We start from the raw sequence: 23,997 nt of genomic DNA, 5'->3' as shown, positions 1-23,997 counted from the left end.
GGTGGATGGACCTAGAGTCTGTCATACAGAGTGAAGTAAGTCAAAAAGAGAAAAACAAATACTGTATGCTAACACATATATATGGAATCTAAAAAAAGAAAAAATTGTTCTGAAGAACCTAGAGGCAGGACAGGAATAAAGACACAGACATAGAGAATGGACTTGAGGATACGGGGAGGGGGAAGGGTAAGCTGGGACGAAGTGAGAGAGTGGCATGGACATATATACACTACCAAATGTAAAATAGATAGCTAATGGGAAGCAGCTGCATAGCACAGGGAGATCAGCTCAGTGCTTTTTGACCACCTAGAGGGGTGGGATAGGGAGGGTGGGAGGGAGAAGCAAGAGGAAGGAGATATGGGTATATATGTATATGTATAGCTGATTCACTTTGTTATACAGCAGAAACTAACACACCATTGTAAAGCAATTATACCTCAATAAAGATGTTAAAAAAAAAATCCTAACTCAGCCACTGGAGTGAGCTTGACCTTTGGGACCTTGAGCAAGTCACTAAATCTTGGTGACTTGGTTTCCTCATCAGTGAAATGGGGATAATCCTAGCACCTACCTTATAAGGTTATTATAAAAATTAAATGACTCAGTACATATAAAATGCTTAGAACAGGAAAAAAGTTTAAAAATAAATAAATTTTTAAAAAAATAATAGAATAAAAATGATGAGGCTGGGGTCACACTAAAAAAGAAATAGCCAGAGTGTCCTCTTGATTCCTCACAAATCTTAACATTAAAAAGTACCAGAGCCCAGTCAAGGTCAGTCAAATCCATTTGTTCCTTAGGAGAGATTATACTCTATTAACAGTGAAGTCCTTTCATGGTCTAGTTTGCCTATGGAAGAGCAACTAGAGAGCAGGTTGTTCTATATGTCATACATACTGAGCCCTCCCGACCACCCTGTGAACTCAACAATCTCCTGTCTTCACTAGGATCTTGCCCAAGTAAAATTCCCAATTTTGAGAATTTCACCACAAAAGCCTTTAATTTCCTTCTAATATGTCAAGTAAATATATATAATGGCATAACAGGAAACTCTTTGTAGTCTAGAAATTTTTAAATAACATCTCTAGCTCACTAAGTTTTTACAGATAAAACAAGCACAGAGATTAAAAATGATTCTTTGGAGGCTATGTGCTTATAAAACTATCTATCTATCAACATCCATATACCTGTATTTACATTTCCAGAAAAAGGAAAACTTGGCACAAAACTGTCACCAATTTACCACAAAGCAGCAAGTAGAACTCTAATCTGGCATCAAATATTCCCAGTGTCTGGAGGTTGTGATTGCTCTACCTGAAGACAACACACAACCTTGAATCGATGGCTCAGTTACAATCACAGAGCCCATCCTTTCTCTCTGGGTAAGGGAGGGGTGTGAATTTTTATTTTTCTCTCTTAATTTTGAAAAATCCAAAAATTCAGATTCATTTCTTGCCCTACTGTGGCATTCCTCATGGATCCAAGAGAACAGTAGCTGAAAGGAGAGCTAAACTCTAATTTTACTGTCAACTACAGAAAGCAAAATAAATGAACTTTAATCAACTTCACATACAATATATATCAGAACATATATATCAGAATATATCTCAAAATATATCAGAATATATCAAAAACAATAAAGGCATTTTGGTAGAAGCATACCATGTACAAAAAAATTAATACAACTGGGCTTCCCTGGTGGCACAGTGGTAGAGAGTCTGCCTGCCTATGCAAGGGACACGTGTTCGTGACCCGGTCCGGGAGGATCCCACATGCCGCGGAGCGGCTGAGCCCATGAGCTATGGCGCTGAGCCTGCGCATCCGGAGCCTGTGCTCCGCAACGGGAGAGGCCACAACAGTGAGAGGCTCGCGTACCGCAAAAAAAAAAAAAAATTAATACAACTGAAGGCCAAATATTAACTCTGAATTCAAGAGCAAAGGTTTTCTCAATGTGTTCATGGATTACTTTAGTTTAATCCTGGCTAGCCCACAGTAATGTAAAAAAACTACTAATTAACCACTAGAACTAACCAAAAAATTCCTAAATAACACTAATTTCCAAAAAATTTTCTAATTCTTTGTGTTTCAATGTAAATGAATCTCTTCTATTATACCACAGTAATCTATCTGTGCTTGACTGAGGGCACATTTCTTCCCAAAAGTTTGATGAACTTGAGACTATTGTATTCTAGGTATTCTCAGTACACTGGCAGCAAAAAAAAATTAAAGTTAAATTATAATCAAAGCAGAAGTTTACAAAATAATTTCAAATCATTTTATTAAATAGCGTTTCCCATTTTCTAGGGTGTTAATTAAATATAAAGAAGAGAGATAACATGCCTAAGTATTCATTTCTAATTTTTACCTGAATGTACAATTTTATTAGCAAAGGTTTGTAATTCATACTTTGGATTTGAGGATGTGGTTTACACAGAGACATACTATTGAACTCAACTTGCATCACCTAGAAAAATAATGCCTAGAGGTCACGGGACTGTAGTAATACCAAAATAATACTTAGGTTAAGGGTATAAAAAATAAATATGTCATCACATTGAAAGCTATATTAACAAAAGGAATAATAGCTTGAAGTTGTTCTTCTTTAAAAAGGTTACATTTCCCTTGGAAAGCAAGGAAAACTTCTTATTACAGAGGACAGTTAAACAGTGGGATAATTTGCACATCAAGGTAATTTAGGCACATTCACTAGATGTGTTCAAGAAAGGTTAGATATGTTCATGGAAGGAACAAAGTAGGGTCTTTCCTGCTTAGTGCAGGTGGTTTGACTCAATAAACAAAGAGAGCCCTTACAATCTCATCTCCAAATAAATGGTAGCAGCAGGATTTGTCATGTTAAGTTGACTTTATGGAAAGTAACCCTCTTCAAATTAAAATAAGAAGGTAGATCTGGAGGAGTACAAACACAACCCCAGCTTTCTGCTCCCAAAGCAACACGCTATCATGTGTATCACCATCTTATTCATGCTAATCTAGAAGGACCTTAAGATGTTAGTCATGTAAATGACTGCATGCTATATAATATTTATATACATTATTTTCTATACCATAATGCTTAGAAACATTACAGAAATGTGCAGATTTCATTATTCCAGTTATGATATTTCATTAGTGATGTATCCAAATCATCACTGAGGAAGAAGGAATTCTGTACAAGAAAGTGTACATTAATTAGAACTACCTATAGATTGAAATTTGCTTGTGAAGTTCTGCTTTAATTAGAAAATTATTGGTGTCCTGAGATCAGCTTCCTATGATTAATACTGACCAATTTTAATGAGAAGCTTATTTAGAAAAAAAAAATCTACTACATTCAAATGCCATTTAAATCCATCAAGGAAAGAAAAGCTGAGTAGAATAGGCCTGCTCAATCAAGCTGTTATGTTAGACGAGATCATCCCAGATTTTCTGAGTAACCAATCTTATTTTAAATAATTATCGAAAAGTGACTGTTCCTAAGCGTCTGGAAATGCTATAGAGCCCAAGCTACACTTTTGCCATGAAGGAATATTTGCAAATGGATATTGGATAGGAAAAATCAAACCATAGCAGCCCTGGCATCACTATGAGGTGTACACTAACAGCGTATCGGTGAAAGAATGAAAACAAAATATTTATGAGACATAAAGGTATCACATAAAAACAAAGCAAACTAGAGGAATATTGGCTGAATCCCAGAAAAGATAATCCTTATGAACATGAAGGAATGCTGTAAATTGTAAGTGAATCATGGTGATGAAGTTCATTAAGAGATTCATATTACAGTCAGAGTTCTGCAAACCCTAGTCACTGGATCTTATACAGCCCGAAAGATTAAAATAAAAATAAACATGACATATCCTATCTCCTTGAAAACATTCTGTACACACAATTTTATTACACTGAAAAAAAAAAAAGAAAAGATACTGGGGTCTGATTTTCCTTGAACTGTCAAAATGCAAAAGAAATGCAAAAAGTCTTTGCACAGATGTAACAAAGTACTGGATTTTTATATTTTGGCAGGTGCTCAATATGCAGCCCACATAATCACACGTTAATGACTGGAGTGTGTTAATCAGCATGCATACCTGATTCCTTCTTGCCCAGGGGGGGAAAAAGCCAACTACTGCAGAGCATGTCAATGTTTCTACTTTCTATAAAGATTTTGATAATAGCTATGTAAGTAAGAAATCTTTTCCAAAAAGTATATTTAGAAAGATGTATTATATCAATAAAAACAATGATAAAATAATTCAAATTTCCATAAACATTGAGATATTTCCAAGTAGCATGCCAATAATCATTTTGTTTAAATAAGCCAGGTTTAGGAAAGTTTTTTTTAAATATACATTTTTTAAGAGCAGGAATGAAACAGTGCACATAAGCAAGGTGTGCATATATAAAGGTGGTCAGTGTGTTAACACTAGACAGCAGTAGTTGTCTATTTCACTACCTACACCATGCCATAAACATGGTTTTATTTTTTGGTCCAAACTGTAAGTAAATTTCTGTCATTAAGTTTCTGAGACGGGTTTAAAAACGGACAATACTGTATGCTAATATAGTTTCAAAGTTATAGAAAATGGGAAATCTCCCACAGGGCTTCCTGGAGAATGTTGTTTCATGACTCAGGGGCAAGGATGAACATTTTTACTTATTACCAGAAGTCTAGGTTTGAATTTTACTTACAGAGAATGAATATCCAAAATTCTAAAATGAGAGTAGTAGTAACTAAATTTCTCAAGAAGTCTAAACTTCCCTAGTGTATGGATTTTTTTTCCCCAGTGCTTCATAGACCCAATCAGGTAACAAAAAGATTAACATAAACCTTGCACATAGTTCGGACCGGGTGAACCAGTGGGTTTCACTATACTTTCTAAAGTAAAAGTGAGGAAAATAATAAAAATTAAAAAATAAATAAATTTTATTTGAGTGCTACCTACTACCTTAAATTACTAAATCTTACCAAAAACTGGGAACAATTGAAGTTTTTAAAATCTTTTAAAAGGTAACAAAATTAGAAATCTTCTAAAAGTCTGTCACAACATAAAGCATGGCTGGGAAGGATTAAATCCTCACCCAAAGTTCCTGGACTATGTTATCATGTAATGGCAACAGCTCCATTCCCAGGAATGGTACAAAGTCCACACCAGAATTTTTATGACTCAAAGCGAACTACATAGAACACTTCAAAGTTGATTAGCAACTTCATTGAACTGAAAGCAAGAAAGGCAGAGAGGAGAAATTGTTTGCAAGCAAGAAAGTATTGTTCCCAACAGTTATTTACTAAATATCTCAACATGCCTATTATTTTTTTTAATTACAACAAGAGACTTTATTGGCATCTTTTATTTATAGTGGAATATTATTTTTTAAACTTTTCTAGAAGATAAAACTTGGGGGAATTTAAGTAGGTCTCTAAAATAAGGAGTTCTGATATTCTGGGCCTGAGGGTCCAGTATGATTATTTCTACCTAATTAGACTAGTAGTTAAAAGCCAAATGCATATAATCCCATTTTGGCTTAAAATATATATCAGTATGAGAATGCATGTAAGTGCACAGGTGCACATGCATGCAAGAGGTCCCACTTAGAATCCTGTCACTTTGGGGATCTTGTAAGAGATACTGTTGGTGTCTAGCCCACATTCCCATAACCTACTCTGGAAGTCACCTGTAAATATCTCCCTATTAGGCAAAAAGCTTCTGTCCTCACACAGGACCATTCTTGGTCCAGGAGCAAGCCTTACCCTTCCCCGTGCCCTGGTCTCATCGACTTCACTTCCTATTCATTCTTGACTAAATTTCTGCCCACATGTATATTACATAACATATTCTCCTCACCCTCTGTGTGAATCTTGTCTTCTTCAGACTCCATGGGAACTCTTCAAAGAATAAACTCCCCAACTGTCCACTCTTCCACTTACCATCAAACTCTCACCTGCACTACTGCAACAGTTTTCCTAATAGGTGCCCTTGTTTGTGGTTTTATCTCTTGCAATCCATTATGTACACAGCGGCTAATATGATCTTTTAAAAACATAAATCAAATCATGGTAGTCTCTTGCTTAAAATCTTCCAATGGCTTCCTCTTTCACTTGAAGTAAAGTCGAAACACCTCACTGTAGCCTATGATACCCCATAGTATCTGTCATCTGCCTGCCTCCTAGATTTCATCTCATACCATTCTCTCCCTCACCCATTCCACTGCAGACACTCCATTGTTTCCTATTGCTCAAACACACCAACCAAGAGGTTTCTGCACTTACTATATATTCTAGCTGTGTGTCTTCCCCCAAATTTTTGCATAGTTGTCTCCCTTTCATTATTCAAATCTCAACTCAAATGTCACCTCTTCAAAAAGACCTTCCCTGGTTTGTTTAAAGTAGTCATTCTCAATAACATTTTCTTATTTAATTTTCTTTATTGCACTTACCATTGTCTAAAATTGTCTCACTCTGTGAGGGGACCATACCTGTCTTATTCACAAGGAAGTCCCTGTGCTTAGAACTTAGTAGGTGCTACACACTCAAGTAATCGTTAGCAGATAATCATCACACACAATATTATATGCCAGCCACTAAATATTACTACAAAATGTTCTTCATGCTTGTTTACATTAAAAAGAATGATACACTATACATTTTTTGATGAAAAAATTATGTGAATTTATTCCTGTCTAATGAATCAGTTCTAATGGGAGCAAAAACATATTTCAAATAGTGTCAAAATTCCTCTACAAAAAAGGTGCTGGTACACTGGTACCATAATGAAAATAGTAGTGGTTCTACATACTAAACAAGGACAGTGAATTCTTATTTACACTAACTTTTCAGCCTTCAAATGGATCTTACCAATTAACATAGCACACTAAATTTAAAATCGCACATTTTGGTGTCCATAATATAAGTAATGGTAATTAAAATCAGAGTCTAAAATTTTTTTTATCTTCAATTGGTCTTGGAATGCTGATCTCTAAAATTTCTGTTCTCTAAGTTTCTATTCTCCTTTGCTTATTCCACAATGAATTTTTTCACTCGTTTGAAACTGTATAGTCTCATATTTTGTTGGAGTGCAACATCAAAATAATTAATCCAAATTTTAACATCTAAAGATTTTTTTTCTAATCCAGAGGTAGGGATTAGCAGAAATTCTCTGCTTTGTCTTTACCCTGTCTTACAGAAAAGCTCCTCTGTGGTGTTGATATTTCAAAGTAAAACCCTTCCTGAACCCAGTATATAAGAAACTTTTAGTGCCTGTTTCTAACTGTTCATGAGTGAGGGCCATCACAGAAAGCAAATTACAATGGAAACTGAGTTAAGCGCTGATAAAATCTCTGTTGTTGTTTTTAGACTTTCTTTTAAATTTTATTTCTCTACGCTGATTTTATGAGGTTCAATTACAGTGCATAACAAATAGGATCCACTGAAGAAAACTAAGTTTCACTTAACTTCATAACAATTATTCCGGATTTAATATTTACTTGAATGTAGAATAAGGCAAAGTGTTTATTAAGTTTTACTCTCGTCACAGTCACCTTACTGCAACACATACACTCAATATATATAGGTTTGCAAGGCTGTCCAGAAACCTAAAATCCTTCTAGTGTTTTCCTTTGCTGTAAAGAAAAATTGGTCAGTGATATGATACTTGCGGTATAAGTCATTACAGGTCTGATGTTACACTTGTTATACATTATTGAATCTATCAAATGAAAAGGGAATTTCCAAATGCAGCTGCTATTTCCCAATTGTTAAATCCTTTTATTATACCATATAAGTACACAGCTGGGAAATACTATAGAGTGGGAGCTAAAACAAAATATTTTGGCTTCCGGACATTCAGAATACACAAAGGCTCCAGTGCAAAGTAATGTTTGATATCAGAAGACAATGAAAGTTTGAAAACATTTCCAGCAAGTATGATTTCTTTATATTAATATAACATATTTGTAAATTTAAACTATTTTAGACTACCATAAATCCCAATTTGGTAAGCAAATTATTAATATCTATTTTCTGACAAAATTTTAGAAAAATTTTGAAAAAAATTTTAGAAAAACTTATTTAGAAAAATAAGTAAAGAGTGCTCTAAAGAAGTAGAATTTGAACTGTATTATTTCTGCCTCAACCTGTATTTCCAGTGTAGTTATTCTGATTTGTCCATGAGTATATTTGGCATAAAAGCTAAAATATATCTTGAATCTAACCCTTCTCCCTAGCCCATCTGCCTCCACACTAATCCAAGCCACCATCATCTCTTACCTGGATTTCTGAAATAGCTTCCCAGCAGGTCTTCCTCCTTTCACTCCATCTTCCCCACATCTATTTATATACAGTCACAGAACTATCTTTCTGAAATGTTCTTAAACCCTTCGATGTCTTTCCATTGCACTTAGTATCAAATCTCACTTCCATAATGTTATCTACAAGGTCTCATCGGATAACTAGCCCCTACCAATCTCTCCAACCATATCTGATGCTATGTCGCACCCTCGCTCATTACACTTCAGCTACAAGAACTATCTTTCATTTTCTGAAACTCAGCTATATTTTTCTCACCTCAGATATTTCATATATGATGTTCCCTCTGCTATTTTTACTGTTTCTTCTATTTTTTGCCTGGTTAGTTCTTATCATCCTTAGGTCAAAGAGGGCATTCCTATCCATCCATTCTAAATGAGGTTTATTTCATTATGTTCTCACATGGCATTATGTTCTTTTTCTTCTTAACACATATCAAATTTTAATTATATTTTTGTGTGTGTATATTTAATTTTGTTCCCTCTCCTAGATATAAGCTCCATGAAGGCATAATCATGCATGTTTTATTTACTAGACAGCCAGTACCCAGCAGAATGCTGGGCACAGAGGAGGGGCACCATAATGATTTGTTGAAATAAAGATAAAACATAGCCCTATTATTTTGCCAAAAAGCCAGTGAGAGTGACTGAATATCTATTTCACCCATGCTATATTGGAGTTATAAAATGAACTGCTTATGTTCAATTAAGAAAACAGACTTTTATCCTTGCTTTATTATACCTTCTCTCTTCCCCCTATGCAAGGAAAACAAATCTTCCAGGGGGTCTAACTGCATAATGATGATCCCCTTTCAACCCAAAGTTAGTCTAGAACAGTATAGTCTAGTCCAATCCCCTATTTCTCAGCTACTGCTTCAGAGTACTAATTGTGCCTGCAGAATCATCTGAAAAAGAAAAATGTCTGCCTCCATAAATTATAAAATTAAGTCTTTGAATTGGTTCTGAAACATTAAGCATAGAGCAAGAATTTTAAAATGCTATTAGAGTAAAGACATTTTTAAATATTACCTTAGTTTTTATTAAGGAACAAATCTTTTCCCCATTCCCCACTTAAAATACTTTTCATTAATTTAGCCAAAAGTTAAGACATGTAAAACAGGGTTTAAAATTCCTAATCTAATAAAATATGTTAAGATTTTGGTCAGTTTTAAATGTTAAAAAAGTTAATATTTTTGCTTTAAACTAGATAAGTAATGTCACTTATTATGGTACCTATTTTGATGGTTACAGGTAGAATTTAACATGGGAAAGCTGGCTAATACACTGCATGTATTGGACATTGTTTTTTCTACCTTTAGGGCAAACTCCTGCAGTTTGATTGAATGATATTCAGGAGCTCTGCATGTCCTTTTGAAATTAATATATACGCACATAAGTCAGAAAAGCTTTATTATAAATCAAGAATTACTGTTAAAAATGATAAATACCTGCATTTCCTCACTGAAAATGTATTCACTATATGACCTCATTCACATAGATATGTTTGCTTATTATAATTTTTCAATATTAATACACAGCCGCACTTTACTGGATCATACTACCTATTTTGTGGTATTATCAAGGTCACCACCTTAAATACAGAGAATCAGAGAATAAGATAACCAAATCTCCCCCGAAATTAAATTAAATATCTTTTGGCAAGTCAACCTAATAATGGACAAAAACAAAACCACAAACCATTTTCCAATTTTTCCCACTAACTAGTATTAATATATTAATAATATACAAGGCGGTCATTTTCAGCGCCTGAACACAAATAACTCTAATGATACAGATTCTGAGCTTTCTCTAAAACACTTATTTGTAATGAGCCCATAATAACAGACATACTTGGTGACAGTGGCCAGATTTTAAAAGCTCACCATTCTTTGCTGAGACGACAGAACACTGTCCCAGTCAGCATCCTGTTGAATGGTATTGACAAGTGTTGGTAGCTCCTCAGAGTGAGGTTTGTTGTGCATTATGGGGTGCAGAGGCAGATGGGAGGCCACATGTTGATCACTGCCCTCTTCCTTTTCCCTTGAGGTCAAATCTTGGGTCATTGCTTCCTCTCCATCAGCTGCACTGGCAAATGGAGAGGTGGCTTGCTTGGAAGACATTCTTCTGCAGAATAAGGAAACAGCATGGATTTTTAAAACGGCTGTCAATGACAAAAGAATAAACCATCCCTTACATGTGACTAATTCAGGAAAAAAGGAAAGTTCTCTAACTTCAGAAATGTTTATGATCTACTCTAAACCACTGAAAAAGAACTCTTAGCTTATCTGTTCCACTTTCCCTCTTTCCTTTTAACTCAAGCAAACTTCTTCCCAGTAATTGCTGCACATTTTCTTTCTTACCAATCCACAAATGAAATTTTTATGGAATAAGTTTTCATAATGTATAGTATATGTATGTGTGTATTTTTCCTCCCAGTTCTCCCAACTAGATTATTGAGAGTAATTCAGTTGATGGCTAGCAATGAAAAAAAATGAATGAATGAACAGCAAATGAGCCAGTTTGGAGGATAAGTTGAAATTACAAATATCCAAATTTCTCTTATGCTTTATGTAGGAACAAAGGAAGTCTATGTAAGAAAATATAATCAGGAGAGTAAGCAATCTATGATAAAAATCCTAAACAAACTTGGTCCTGACTTCTTAGTTTATACCTTGTATTATGAGTACTAGGCCTAACACTGATTAGTGTCAATCTGATCTTTTTCTAAAGACCTTCAAGCTGTGTCAATTGCTACAAGTAAACTTTTAAGTGACATACTGATTGAGTAGCTGACAATGCTAGATTAGTTTTAAGGCAATTTTGTGACATTTTAATTGAGTATATGAAATAACTATGCTTCTATTTTATATTAGAAAGTACATATAAGATTCAAAGCATTTTCTATGAAGAGTAAAATGCCTACTATTCATAATCTTAAAACTTCAAAAACAATTACTGCACATTCTTCTATGTATCCACAAGTAAACATCAACTACACTCAGCACAGTGAAGACAAGGTCTTCATTCTGTGCTTTCATATACAATCAGAAAATCATGATTGTTAGACAGAATTTCAAAACTTTTAGAATATCACTTTATCGAAATGATTTTCTCAGAAAAATGTTTAGAAATAAAATCACCAGAAGTTTATAACTTAAAAGAAGAGGCAGTTGAGTATATATTCTAAAACTTTACATTGTTTTTGGTTTATAGTACAGTTAGCTCTAAAATTGCTGTGTAACGAAAGGAATAAAATCTCCACCTTAATTGCTCTTTAACATTAATTGATTTCATACTATTTTTTTAAAATGCACAAATCAGTTAACATAGGAAACCACATGAGCATTTTTCAAATTAGCAAATCATTAACTTGCTAGTACTGTTTCTACAGACAAATAAATACTGATTAAAGGGTCTAGAAATCTGAGATTAACAGTTAAATTTACAAATCTGTCACATGCTTTCATGAATATTGCAGTGAAGGAAATATCAAGTGCAAAGAAAAATAATTAAGTTAATTCCAATTTAAACAGTAGTTTTTATGTAGCAGCCCATGTTTCACATAGGATTTAACAGCTAATGCTAAATTTCTCACAATTAATGAGGGGGCTCAGATTTAGTATCCTACAGTGAAAAAAATTAATGTAAGATCAGCTAATCTAATTATGCACAGTTCTAAATAAAAGTATTACGGGCTTTTGAAGTGCTTTGAAACACATTAAAATGCTGATACCTACTTATAATAATCATTCTACAAATAATAAAAATTTAATCTACTAGATTTGATACTAGAAAATAATATGGAGGAAAAAAAGTACAGAAATATGTCTATGTTTTCTTTGAGGAGAAAGAAAAATGTTCTAATGAGTACTTTATCAAAGAATTAGATAAGTATATCCTTGACTAATTTCTATCAATAATGACAAATGGAGAAATGCATATAAACTTACAGAAAATGATACCAAATGATGTTTCTTGTAATACAGGAATCATCTAGAACTTACTTCATTAGCCTCATAAATACTATAGTAAAACCAGGCAAATTATAACTCTTTTGCAAATTTATCAAGAGCTTGCCATTAACAAGAAGAGTGTTTTCATAGTTCAGATAATAACAGTACCAATAATGTAATCATTCACATTAAAGACAAAAGAATGAATTTACTGCTGCTTTTTAAAACAGCTAAATACAATTGAAAGTCATAATCCAAAACTCAGAGTGACTTTAGTTCCCCAACAAACGTCCTCTTATTATAAAGTGACTTGGCTCCTTCCAATAGCAATATCTGTGATTGTTGGTTTAGTATAAATTAATCACAACACAAAACCCAAAATGAAAAGTCTCTTAAGAATAATTTCAACTATAAACTGCACCAATGAACAATAGTGCACAATCCTAATTAAACACAACCATGCAGCTGTAAAAATAGACTAAAGCTGTCCAAAGCTATGGGTTGAGTTTAAAGGCTGGTTTGTTAGAGTGTTTTCTTAAGGAAGGCTGGGCCCTCTGTCTTAATCAGCCAATAAATTACTTCCTGCAATTACATTAAATAGAAAATTATTTTCAAATGGGGAGTGTTAATTGAAAATCAAAATTCAGAGGGAAGTTTAGAAATTACACACTGAATACAATTAGTGAGGAAAGGCTTCACCTCTACTTCATCAACAGTCTTCTGGTGATTCCTCCAGTGACCATTCAGGAAAGCTACCAATTTATAACATCACACACTCTGTCTTTTATTTTGCACCTACAAATACAAATGTGTATCAAGGTTTCAAATAAAAGATAGGCTGCCAAAAAGAAAGCAATATTAAATCTGACTGTTTATCCTCAGTTCACATCATCATTAAGGGACAAGAAGAGGGGAACGGTAAGACAATAATACTTAAAAACCAAGGAAGGCATACTCAACTTCAAAATCCCTCCCTTTAGCAAAGGAATTAACATTTTTTTGTTCCAAGAATACTTTTCCATATCATATTTAATTTAATTTCTTGTGTTTCCTTTAGTTCTCAATATGTTGTTAGCAGAAAAAAAGGTGATTCTTTTTCTTTTAGCTAGGTATTGCCCCTCTGTAGACATTTCCTTTTGATAAAATTGTTGGGCTTCTTTCAGGTTTGTTTTTTATTGATGGTTTTGTTGTAGTTTTTTGTTTCGGATGGTGATTTTCTTGCACTTTTTTTTTTTTTTTTTTGCGGTACGCGGGCCTCTCACTGTTGTGGCCTCTCCCATTGCGGAGCACAGGCTCCAGACGCACAGGCTCAGCGGCCATGGCTCACGGGCCTAGCCGCTCCGCGGCATGTGGGATCTTCCCGGACCGGTGCACGAACCCGTGTTCCCTGCATCAGCAGGCAGACTCTCAACCACTGCGCCACCAGGGAAGCCCTGTTGCATTTTTAAAAGGAAAATGTGCACAAATTCTTTTTAATGCAGTTTTAAGTGTCTTGGATTTACTGATTATTAGGTTCAATTTACTGATTATTTTTTGCAAAATTATTTGTTATAGAATCCTTTAATTTACTGATTACATCCTCATTCATTTCACTACTTCTTTACTTTAGCTTTCCCTTTTACTAGACCAACTAAACTGTATTCTAGAAGTTGCAAAGATACTTGACTTTTGGTAATACCTTTACCTAGCATGGTAGTCATTGCACCATGGCTACTCTCCTACAAAAACTCATAAATCAAATATACACTTGCTTTAATGATTTAAAATATCACATGGGATGCTTACTTTTATTTTTAATCCTCATGTTAGTAATTTTTCATTACAAAAACTTTCACTCCCAGTGTATTAGAACAGTATCTTACTTTAGCTGCTGCCATATACAACTAATAAGCAAAAGAATTAAAATCCTTGTGAAAACGGTCAATTTCTATGTGACTTAACTTTGTTTTATTTTTGCACTATTATAACTTAAAAATCATTCAAATGAATTGTTTTTTTAATTTGTATTAAAAAAAAATATCTCCCTAGTTATACCCCTTGAAAACAGGGGTTTATAATGGAAGTGCTGACACAACCCTAACTAAAGCAGCGCAAATGTTGCCGCTATAATACACAAAATCAAGTTCTATTATTCTAAACTATCCTCGCTCATGGGATTTTTCTTTACTGTGCTCCCAGCCAAACTGCTGAAGCATGAAAAATTTAAATGCAATCAAATGCGCCCAATTCTACTTTACCAGAACAAGTGTCTACAGTGGTACAATCTTAAAAGGAGATGCAACAGATTTGTTTGGTGTTTTTTTTAACTGTTTATTTATAATACAGTGCATTGGAGATAAAATAAAAGAGGAAATTACACTCACATGGTACCAGTGTATTGACTACACAGAGTACATTATAATCAGAGAGAAAAACTACATTGTCAACTTATCACATTGGTTAAACAAGATGGTTTTCTGGGGCATAGCTATTATCAAGTAAAACCTCCAAAGAGAATAACATATCTTTGGACACATAAAACTAAACTCCCATCATGTGTTCCCGAGTTTGAAATGTCTCTGCCCAGCAGATCAAGTGAATTCCCAGGATGCCAGCCATTGGGAAGAACTTCAGGGCTTAGGACTTTTGAAAATGAGATTGTAGGAGATAAAGTCTCCAGTAAGTGATAAAGTTTTCTAGGAAGCCAGTAGTAGTACCTCTAGGAAGATTATAATTATTTTACTCCAAAACCTCAGTATAAAAGCTGCATGGGGCTTCCCTGGTGGCGCAGTGGTTGAAGAGTCCGCCTGCCGATGCAGGGGACGCGGGTTCATGCCCTGGTCCGGGAGGATCCCGCATGCCGCGGAGCGGCTGGGCCCCTGGGCCATGGCCGCTGAGCCTGCGCGTCCGGAGCCTGTGCTCCGCGGCGGGAGAGGCCACAGCAGTGAGAGGCCCGCGTACCGCAAAAAAAAAAAAAAAAAAAAAAAAAAAAAAAAAAAGCTGCATGTTTAGACCATTACCAACCTACTCAGACGGTAAATTTCCTTTATGTTCTTTAACAAGAAATCAAGATTAGCTGGTCCAAGACTTGATAAAATGATGAGGACTGGATATCTACACATTAAGTCCTCTATCTCAGAAAAACCTTATTTTCTAGAAATTTAAATCTTTCTTATTTTTTTTTAAATCTTTCTTATTTGATGGTGCTATTTAAAAAAGAAAAAAACGGTTATTTTTATGTCTAAAAGTTAGGATTTTTTAAAACAACTTTCTCATAAGGCATAGTCACTTGAAATTACTTTTTTTTTCTTTACCATTGCTTGGAAGGAATTCACCTCAAAACTATCATTTGGGACTGACATGATTATCCAAAGGAGCCACTGAATTTATTACAACAATATTTTTAACCTGTTTTTTCAAATGTTTTCATTACTTCTGAGATTATTATCAAATGGCATTCACTTTTTACGTGTGCTACATTTACTCAAAAGAAGCCCTGTTTTTAACATAAAGCAACATTTTAATAGTTGGTTTACTTAAAGAAAAAATTAAAATTTCAGGCCAACATTCACATTTCTTTTTGCAACTCAGCCCCAGGCTACCAAGGTAGACTTATTTCAGTCAGGTAGTTCACTGTTAATTTAATGCTGCAATTGATCTGATACTGAGAAATAAACAAATAATTTTCCAAAAATATAACACAGTGCCTCTCATTTTAAGGAGCATGAGTAACATATATGTTCAGCTGCCAAAATGCACAATATCCAGGAACCCCTACAAAGGACGCCAGGCCACCCAGCCTAGGGTAAAGAATGATTTTAAAACCCTCTTCCTGTACCTCTAATTCCCACGTTTAAGTATTGGGGGGAGGGTGGACAGGCAGGGGGAGGGACCCTTATTTCAGACATTAAAATGAAGATAACCCTTTTAAAACTTTTCCTGCTTCATTCAGGTAAAGCCTGAGGGTTGTTATTGATTCTTGTACTGTTTTATCCAGCGCTACCGCCTGTCCCTCACTCCACCTCCAATCTTCCCTAGGCTTCTGCCAGGTTTTTCTCTCTCTTCTATCTCTTTAATAAGCAAACAAGAAAATTCCATGAAAAAGAAGCTTATAAGCTTTCAGAGTTACCTTGGAGAGTTATAAACCTATCTTTTAAAGTCTGTAGTGGCTCTTTCAGAGTATATATGGTAACATACACAGACAATATCTGTTAGAAGAAAACTCATTGATTTGAGTTAGTTGTCAAATCAGTAGTGATGAGGGAAATGAAATACGCTGGAGCCCTTGAAGTATGTCTAAGAAAGGGCTTAAATTAATGGATTTTGACTTATTTAAGGCTTCTAATTTTTCACACCAAAGCTCCAAAACTGTATTCAAAGGCCTTCTGAGGTTCTTACAAAACAGGGACTACCTGGAACAGATTCTTCTCAAGTCATCAAAAGTTTGTGTTTCTAGAGTTTATATTTAGTTGACAATATTGCTGTCACTTTATATAGCTTAAGACTGTTCTTTGGACTAGAGCTCATATGTCTTGGAATGCTTTGACTCATGAATTGTTTCTCCTGATAATGTTACATCACGTAACCATCTCTGTCTAATTGGTTAGTATCTGCTGGAGGAGGCAGGCAACCAGCCTAATGACTGGCCTGCCTGACTGACTGCCTATGGAAAACCTATAATTATTACATGTGTCTCTGAGTATCCAATTTCTTCCTGGGATCAAAACAACTTGCCTTCATGTCACCTCTATCTATACTTTTTGCTTGATAGCAACAATACTGAATTTTTCCCAAAGCTTATCTACCAGTAACTTGTTGAGATCTTTGCTTTGGAAAGCCAGGCCCAGAATATATAAATAAAACCAGTCACCTAACAATAAGAGCAAAACCAAACAATGGCTACTATAAATACACACTAAGAGGATTTTAATCAAGCACAATGACTTTATAACTCAAATGAAAGACTTCTATGCGGCTTGAGTGAAAGAAAGCTGTCTAAAATAATAGCAGAATGAATTTATTGATATACATTCACTTTGAATCTCCTCTTCACATGAAATGAGAACCATAATTTTTAAAGTGAATACCAAACATGTCTTTGTCAGCTTAAAACCAATCCACAAATATGGAAGCCCAATATGGATATCGTATCCAATTATCAATAAATATTATAAGCCAGGACAATAACTTCTCAGAGAGAAAGGGTAGGTAGGAAGCTGTCACTATACTTTTCCATTCTTATCTCTATTTCCACTTTTTAATATTGCCAGAAAAAAGAGAAAAATGAAAATTTATACTATATGAATAGTTTAAAAATGAAAGCTCACACATCGTGCCAGTGAGCAAAATTATATAAAGAAGCTAATCTCTGAGGTTCTCCTTTAGCTAAATAAAGCGAGCCAGCAATTTCTCTCTTTCATGTAATGAAATAAGGTATAAATTTCAGGTTCTTATCAAATAAGAGGAGGAGGACCAGGAAGAAGAGGAATGGGGAGGGGAACAGGAGAGGGTGGGGAAGGAGAGGAGAAGGGGGAGGGACGAAGGGGAAAGGGAAGAGAGAAACAGCCGTGGCTTTGCAGTTCATTTTCAGTTTGTCTACTTAATGAAAACCTCATTGTACAACCCTGAAAACCATTTCCAGCAGGCAAAGTATTTCTGATTCAGCAGAGGTTACACAAGCATCAAAGCAGTTAAATATAGGTGCCAAGCCACATTGCCAGGAGCTCTTAGTACTGTGAGTTAGTGTTACCTGACGACAGCTTAGTGAATATAAAATTACTTGTTTCTCCAAATGAAGACAATCAAATTGCCACCTTCCATTGTAATAATGCACAACTAGTGATCAGCAAAGTGCAAACATAATTACCATGAAGAAAACAAAAAATCAAATCTCTCTACAGAGTAAACACATCTATCTGGCTTCCCCCAAAAAGGAGTGCATTTCAATGCTGAATGCTGTGATGCAATCTTTGTTATTTAACAAGACTTATTAGTCTTACAGTAAATTAAAATGGAAAACAACAAGAAAGGCCAATTAACAAAAAGTGAATACAAATACCAATAAGAGTACTACAACTTTCCAGACAGAGTATAAGGCCTACAAATTGTATCACTGCCATTTGACCTGATAATGTTAAGTGTATGTCAGCAGCACCACCATTATAAAAACTACGCTTTCAGAGACTTCTTTCTAGCCTAGAAACATTTCAGCAGGTCGAAAAAGACAGGTATTATCCAAGCTCAAAAGCTTTTGTCTTAACTTTTCCTTAAAAGAAAAAAGTTATGCCTTATTGTCTTCTAAAGTGACCTGGATTTTTGAGGTTGAAAATTTACCTCACAAAATTGATTTATTATCTCTATCCAAGTTTAGAAAAATAACCAAGCATAGGCTACATGTCCACAGCTTTTATTACTGAGACACTCAGCATCTGGAATTCCTATCCAAATGTGGTGGCCAGGCTGGGCCACTATGAAAGTGATTTCAGTAACCCATAGCTGGGTTAGTATTAAAGACCTAAAAATTTGACATGGTTTTCCCATACCCTGAAGATTTATAAGTAATCTATATAAATATAGATGTTGCTCCAATCAAACTGCTTTCTTAAAAGCTCTCTTACTAAAGTGATTTTCTATCTATCTAACTCAAAATTTAAAACACTCAGATTTACATCATCCCTTCCAATATGGCAAAAACTATCTTTCCCATTTCAAAACACTCCTAACATAGGGGTTTTCTTCTTTCACCAATAATGTCTTCCTTTTCATTAAAATATGCTCAACATTGCTAATTATTAGAAAAATGCATATCAAAACTACAACGAGGTATCACCTCACACTGGTCAGAATGGTCATCATCAAAACGTCTACAAATAATAAATGCTGGAGTGGGTGTGGAGAAAACAGAACCCTCCTACACTGTTGGTAGAAATGTAAATTGGTGCAGCCACTATGGAGAACAGGATGGAGCTTCCTTAAAAGAGTAAAAATAGAGCTACCATATGATGCAGCAATCCCACTCCTGGGTATATATCCAGAAAAGACAAAGACTCTAATTCAAAAAGATACATGCACCCCAATGTTCACTGCAGTACTATTTATAATAGCCAAGACATGAAAGCAACCTAAATGTCCATCAACAGATGAATGGCTAAAGAAGATTTGGTACATATATACAATGGAATATTACTCAGCCATAAAAAAGAATGGAATAATGCCATTTGCAGCAACATGGATGGACTTGGAGATTATCATACTAAGTGAAGTAAGTCAGACAGAGAAAGACAAATATCATATAATATCAATTATATGTCAAATCTTAAAAATTGATACAAATGAACTTATTTACAAAGCAGAAATATATATTTCAATTAAAAAATTTAAAAAATAATGTCCCCCTTTTTATCAGAAAGGTATCTTACAGATAATACCTGATATTCCATTTTTACCTGATATCTGTATTCTAAATAATTTCATTTAGAATCCTCTAACTCAAAAATGGACCAGTTGGGGCTTCCCTGGTGGCGCAGTGGTTGAGAGTCCGCCTGCCGATGAAGAGGACACGGGTTCGTGCCCCGGTCTGGGAAGATCCCACATGCCGCAGAGCGGCTGGGCCCATGAGCCATGGCCGCTGAGCCTGCACGTCCGGAGGCTGTGCTCCGCAACGGGAGACGCCACAACAGTGAGAGGCCCGCGTACCACAGGAAAAAAAAAAAAAGGACCAGTTGAAGGAGAAGGGGTAGCACAGCAAAGAATGAAAGTGCAATGAATTAGGGACCATCAACAACATAAGATTCCCTGAGCTTGAATATCAGCATTTAAAATCAGACATTTGCAATCAGATAGATCATTCCTTTGAAGGATGCTTTCATCCTTTATAAACCTGAAATGGCCAATCTTACATTGCATTCCTATTCCACCATTCCTCCATTTTATTAGGAAAGAGTGGAGGAAAGGGAGAGATGAAGGTACTGGGTTGACTTTGTGGCAAAATCAAAAGCAGAATAAGGACAGGAGAAACAGGAGAAAGCGAAAGTCTAAAGTCTAGTGCAAGTTTTATTGTGATCTGAAATAAATTTCATATCATTAAGAGAAGTCTGCATGTGAGGAATAAGATAGTTTTAAAGGAAAGATCTTTTTCCTTCACCTTGCCAAAAAAGTTTTTTCCCTGAAGGACCTTACTTATAAGCTTAACACAATAAAAACCTCCCTACCAGGGTGGGGGGCTGGTGGTGGTGGTGGCAATCAGTATTTTTTTAACTTCAATGATGAGTAATTTAATATGTTCCTAAAATTATGATCCTACAGAATATTCCTTACAATATAGTAATAATAAAAAGTGTCCACAAAAAGAGAAAAGGAAACCTATTGTCAGAAAATGTCTTCCAGACCCAGGGAGATAAATGCTTGTGTAAATATTATCAAAAGCTTATGGCAAGTGGAAGAACAACAGAAAACATTCATAGATTTTGGGTTTTTTTTTTTAAGTTTATTCTATATGTTCCATGAAGATAGGGATTATGTCTGTCTTGTTCATTACTGGGTCCCCAGTGAGCAGCATAGTGTACAACACATCATAGATAATTGATAATGTTGGGGAAAAAAGAGTGAAGAAAAATAAGGGAGGGAGAGATGAGCAAATAGCTTATTTTTTTTAAATTAAGGTGAATAGATAATCATAGAAAATGCCACTCACATGTTAATGCTGCCAACCTAAACATTATTCTTTCTCTATATTCTTTTTACCAAAATCTCATTCCTTAACATCTAAATCATTATTTTTATATCTAGATCCCCAACAATGAGCTCTCTTTCACCTCCCTGAAATACAACAGTCCTCAAATGACTGCTAGAAAAGTACATCAAGATTATACCAAGATATACTTTGCTATGTCATACTCAACAAAACAAAATTGGATTCATCATTTTCCTCAACACCCTCCCTCATCCATTCACACCCAGAGGAGTATCATGCTCAGCATGATCCAAGTTCAAAACATGAACCCTACATCCGTCTCCTCTTTTTTATCCTTGCTCCTCATTGCCAGCCTGTCATTAAGCTCCATCAACACTTTCTTAATAATGTTTTCACGCTCACACCTTCTTACCACACTCATAATCACCTTAGTACAGGGCTTTATTACGCTTCATACCTAGACTCTTGCAACAGACTGTAAACTGATTTCCCTAATTTCAGCATCTCCAGCTCCAAATCAATCTTACCGCCACTCCTATTATCAGGCCACTCTCTTGCTCGAGAAAAATCAGTGGCTCTCCCCTGATGACAGAAAAAGTCCAAACTCCTGACTATGGCATTCAAGGCCCTCCATCCAGATCCAATCAATCTTTCTAAACTTATCTTCTAGTAGTCTACACTTTAACCTTCTACTCTACTAGACTGATATACTCGGACTTCACTTATTGCTGCCCCCCAGACTTTGCTCTGCCTGTCTCTCCTTATTTCCCTCGCCTTCCTTTCTTATCACTAGGAAACCAACTGAGCCTATTCCAGGTAACTAGGTCCACCCTTCTAATCACTTCTAATAAGTGCTCTGAAATTTTATTTTTTATATAACTCATTCAACACAACGCATACTATCTTACACAATCTTTTAAAAATATATGCTATAATTATATGTTTATATGTAATCCCAACCAGATTACAAACTTTTCAAGGGCAAGAATAAAATACTAGGCTTCTCTATATTCCCACAGCACCTAGTACAATATTTTGCACAAAGAAAACACTCAATAAATATTTGCCTAATTACTTAAATTTTATTAAATGAATAGGCAGAATTAAAATTAGGATATTATACTTAACCAGAGGATTTAAAGTAAAACTTCTAGATCTCTGTGCATAACTTGGTTTTTCAGGGCTGTCTCCTCTTCCCCCACCCTCTGGCCAATTAAATTCAGTTCATACTTTAAATGTTTTACATATTCTATGGAAAAAAACAAAAACAACAAATCATCAATCTATGTTGTTAGAAACATTCAAAAGATGGATAGATGGACAGACAGACAAACAGCTATGGATGGATGGATAGATGTTGGAGAGATGGTTGAAAAGATACAGAAATAGTATTTGCTAGACGTTTAGAAAGTACCAATCCCTATACTGAGCACTGCTACATGTATTCTCTCACTTAGTTCTCAAAACAATTATAGGAGTTAGATAATGTACATTATCCCTCTTTTACAGAAAAGGAAATCAAGGCACAAAATTTTGTATTTAAAAAAAATATTAAGACTTGCCTAAGGTCATATCTAATTAATAAAGAAGGCAGAATTTGAACTCAGATGGTCTAACTCCAGGGCAGATGCTATTACAATTAAAGGTAACTGATAGTAAATCTAAATTAAATGAATTAACTATTTTCAATTATCATCTGAATTTTTCTTTATTAGTTCATATACTTCCTATAGAATTTTATTTTTAATATTCTGGTTGGATATACTAGATACTCATTTAATCCAAACGTCAAAGAATTTTCTGTCTTCATTTTTCCCTTTTTCCTTCCTTTCTACTTCTAGGATTTGAGGTATTTAATTACTGGTTAACAACTATAAAAGGAGAGGGGGAAGCAGAAAGGAGAACAGGTGACCTTCTAACCAATCCATTTGACTCTCTGACAGTTTGACAACAAAATTGGTTACAGAAGTAGTTAAATCTATTGGCACACAAGTCTTAAAGGTTCACTGTAGTTTTCCTACAGTAAATTTTTTGGTCATTAACTACCCATGCTTGCCCTGGCATGCTTTTTCTGGGTAGCCTAGATGATCAGCAGTTAACTATATTCTTATACAGACAATCGTGACATAAAATAAGGATGTCACTTCCCATTCATTTCAAAGTCCAGAGAGGTATGAGATCCAATTTCTACCTTACAGCTCTTACCAGAAAAGCCATACCAGAAGCATCATATACAACAGGAGCTGTTTCACTACAAAAGTAGGTGTTGAGGACAGCCTTGAGGGAAAATGAGATGAAGTACTTGAGCAGTATATATTTAACACACCACCCATCTAGAATTCATTTCAGGGAATGCAGAGTTAATTTAAATATCCTCTTAAAATCTGACAACCATATAACATTACATACACCCTAACTTCTGGGAGAAAAAACAGAAAAAGTCCATACCCAAGGGCATTCATTTTTATAAACTGTAATTCTCTGTGAAAGTTGAAGAAAGGTTTTCACTACCAACTGAAATTTCCACATTTTTTATATACACCAAACAGTCAAGATTCACAAATAAAGTGCTGCTATCTTGTATTTTTCCCTCATTGCCTCCACCACCCCTCCCCATTCCTTACAGCTATTTGCTTGAAGTTTCTCACTTGCATTTGCTGGTAACATATTATCATAAACAGCTCCAGGAGATGAGAATCCAATTGTTTCCATGAATCACTGCACAGAATTGTTTGAGTTATCATTATAGAAGACAAGTATGACTACCCACTGTCTTGCACACCAAGGGATTCTTTACTAAGTACCTATATGCACACCTATCAAGCCACAGAAGTTCTAGTTTTCCTATGCTTAGTTATGGTGGAAAAAATCCGCATTATTTATCCAGCTTTGTTTTTTCTTCTCATATAAGCACCGCCTCACAATTTCCCAAAATAGAAACACTTTTACATGTCTCATCTATTAATTTTTTAATTTCTTCAAAAGTAAATCTTTTATTTGCATCCATGGTGCCTAGAACTGGAAAACTGCTACCAGTCTTAACATAATCTACTGTCAGAAGGAAAAGTGTGGATT

At 35.1% G+C, this 23,997-nt stretch overlaps 1 protein-coding gene across 1 annotated transcript in view; it reads right to left on the bottom strand.

Moving 5' to 3' along the window:
• The window catches only part of SOX6 (SRY-box transcription factor 6), a 621,353-nt gene that overhangs the window by 375,581 nt on the left and 221,775 nt on the right, over positions 1-23,997 (bottom strand). The window contains exon 4 of the mRNA XM_049713139.1: positions 10,182-10,422. Coding sequence (XP_049569096.1) covers positions 10,182-10,418 — 237 coding nt within the window. The 5' untranslated portion in view covers positions 10,419-10,422. The remainder of the gene's footprint in view (positions 1-10,181; positions 10,423-23,997) is intronic.

Source organism: Orcinus orca, chromosome 8 (assembly GCF_937001465.1).
Source record: "Orcinus orca chromosome 8, mOrcOrc1.1, whole genome shotgun sequence".
In the NCBI taxonomy this organism is placed as follows: domain Eukaryota; kingdom Metazoa; phylum Chordata; class Mammalia; order Artiodactyla; family Delphinidae; genus Orcinus; species Orcinus orca.
The sequence above is the reverse complement of the archived record's forward strand: the minus strand, read 5'-3'. Positions and strand labels throughout refer to the sequence as shown.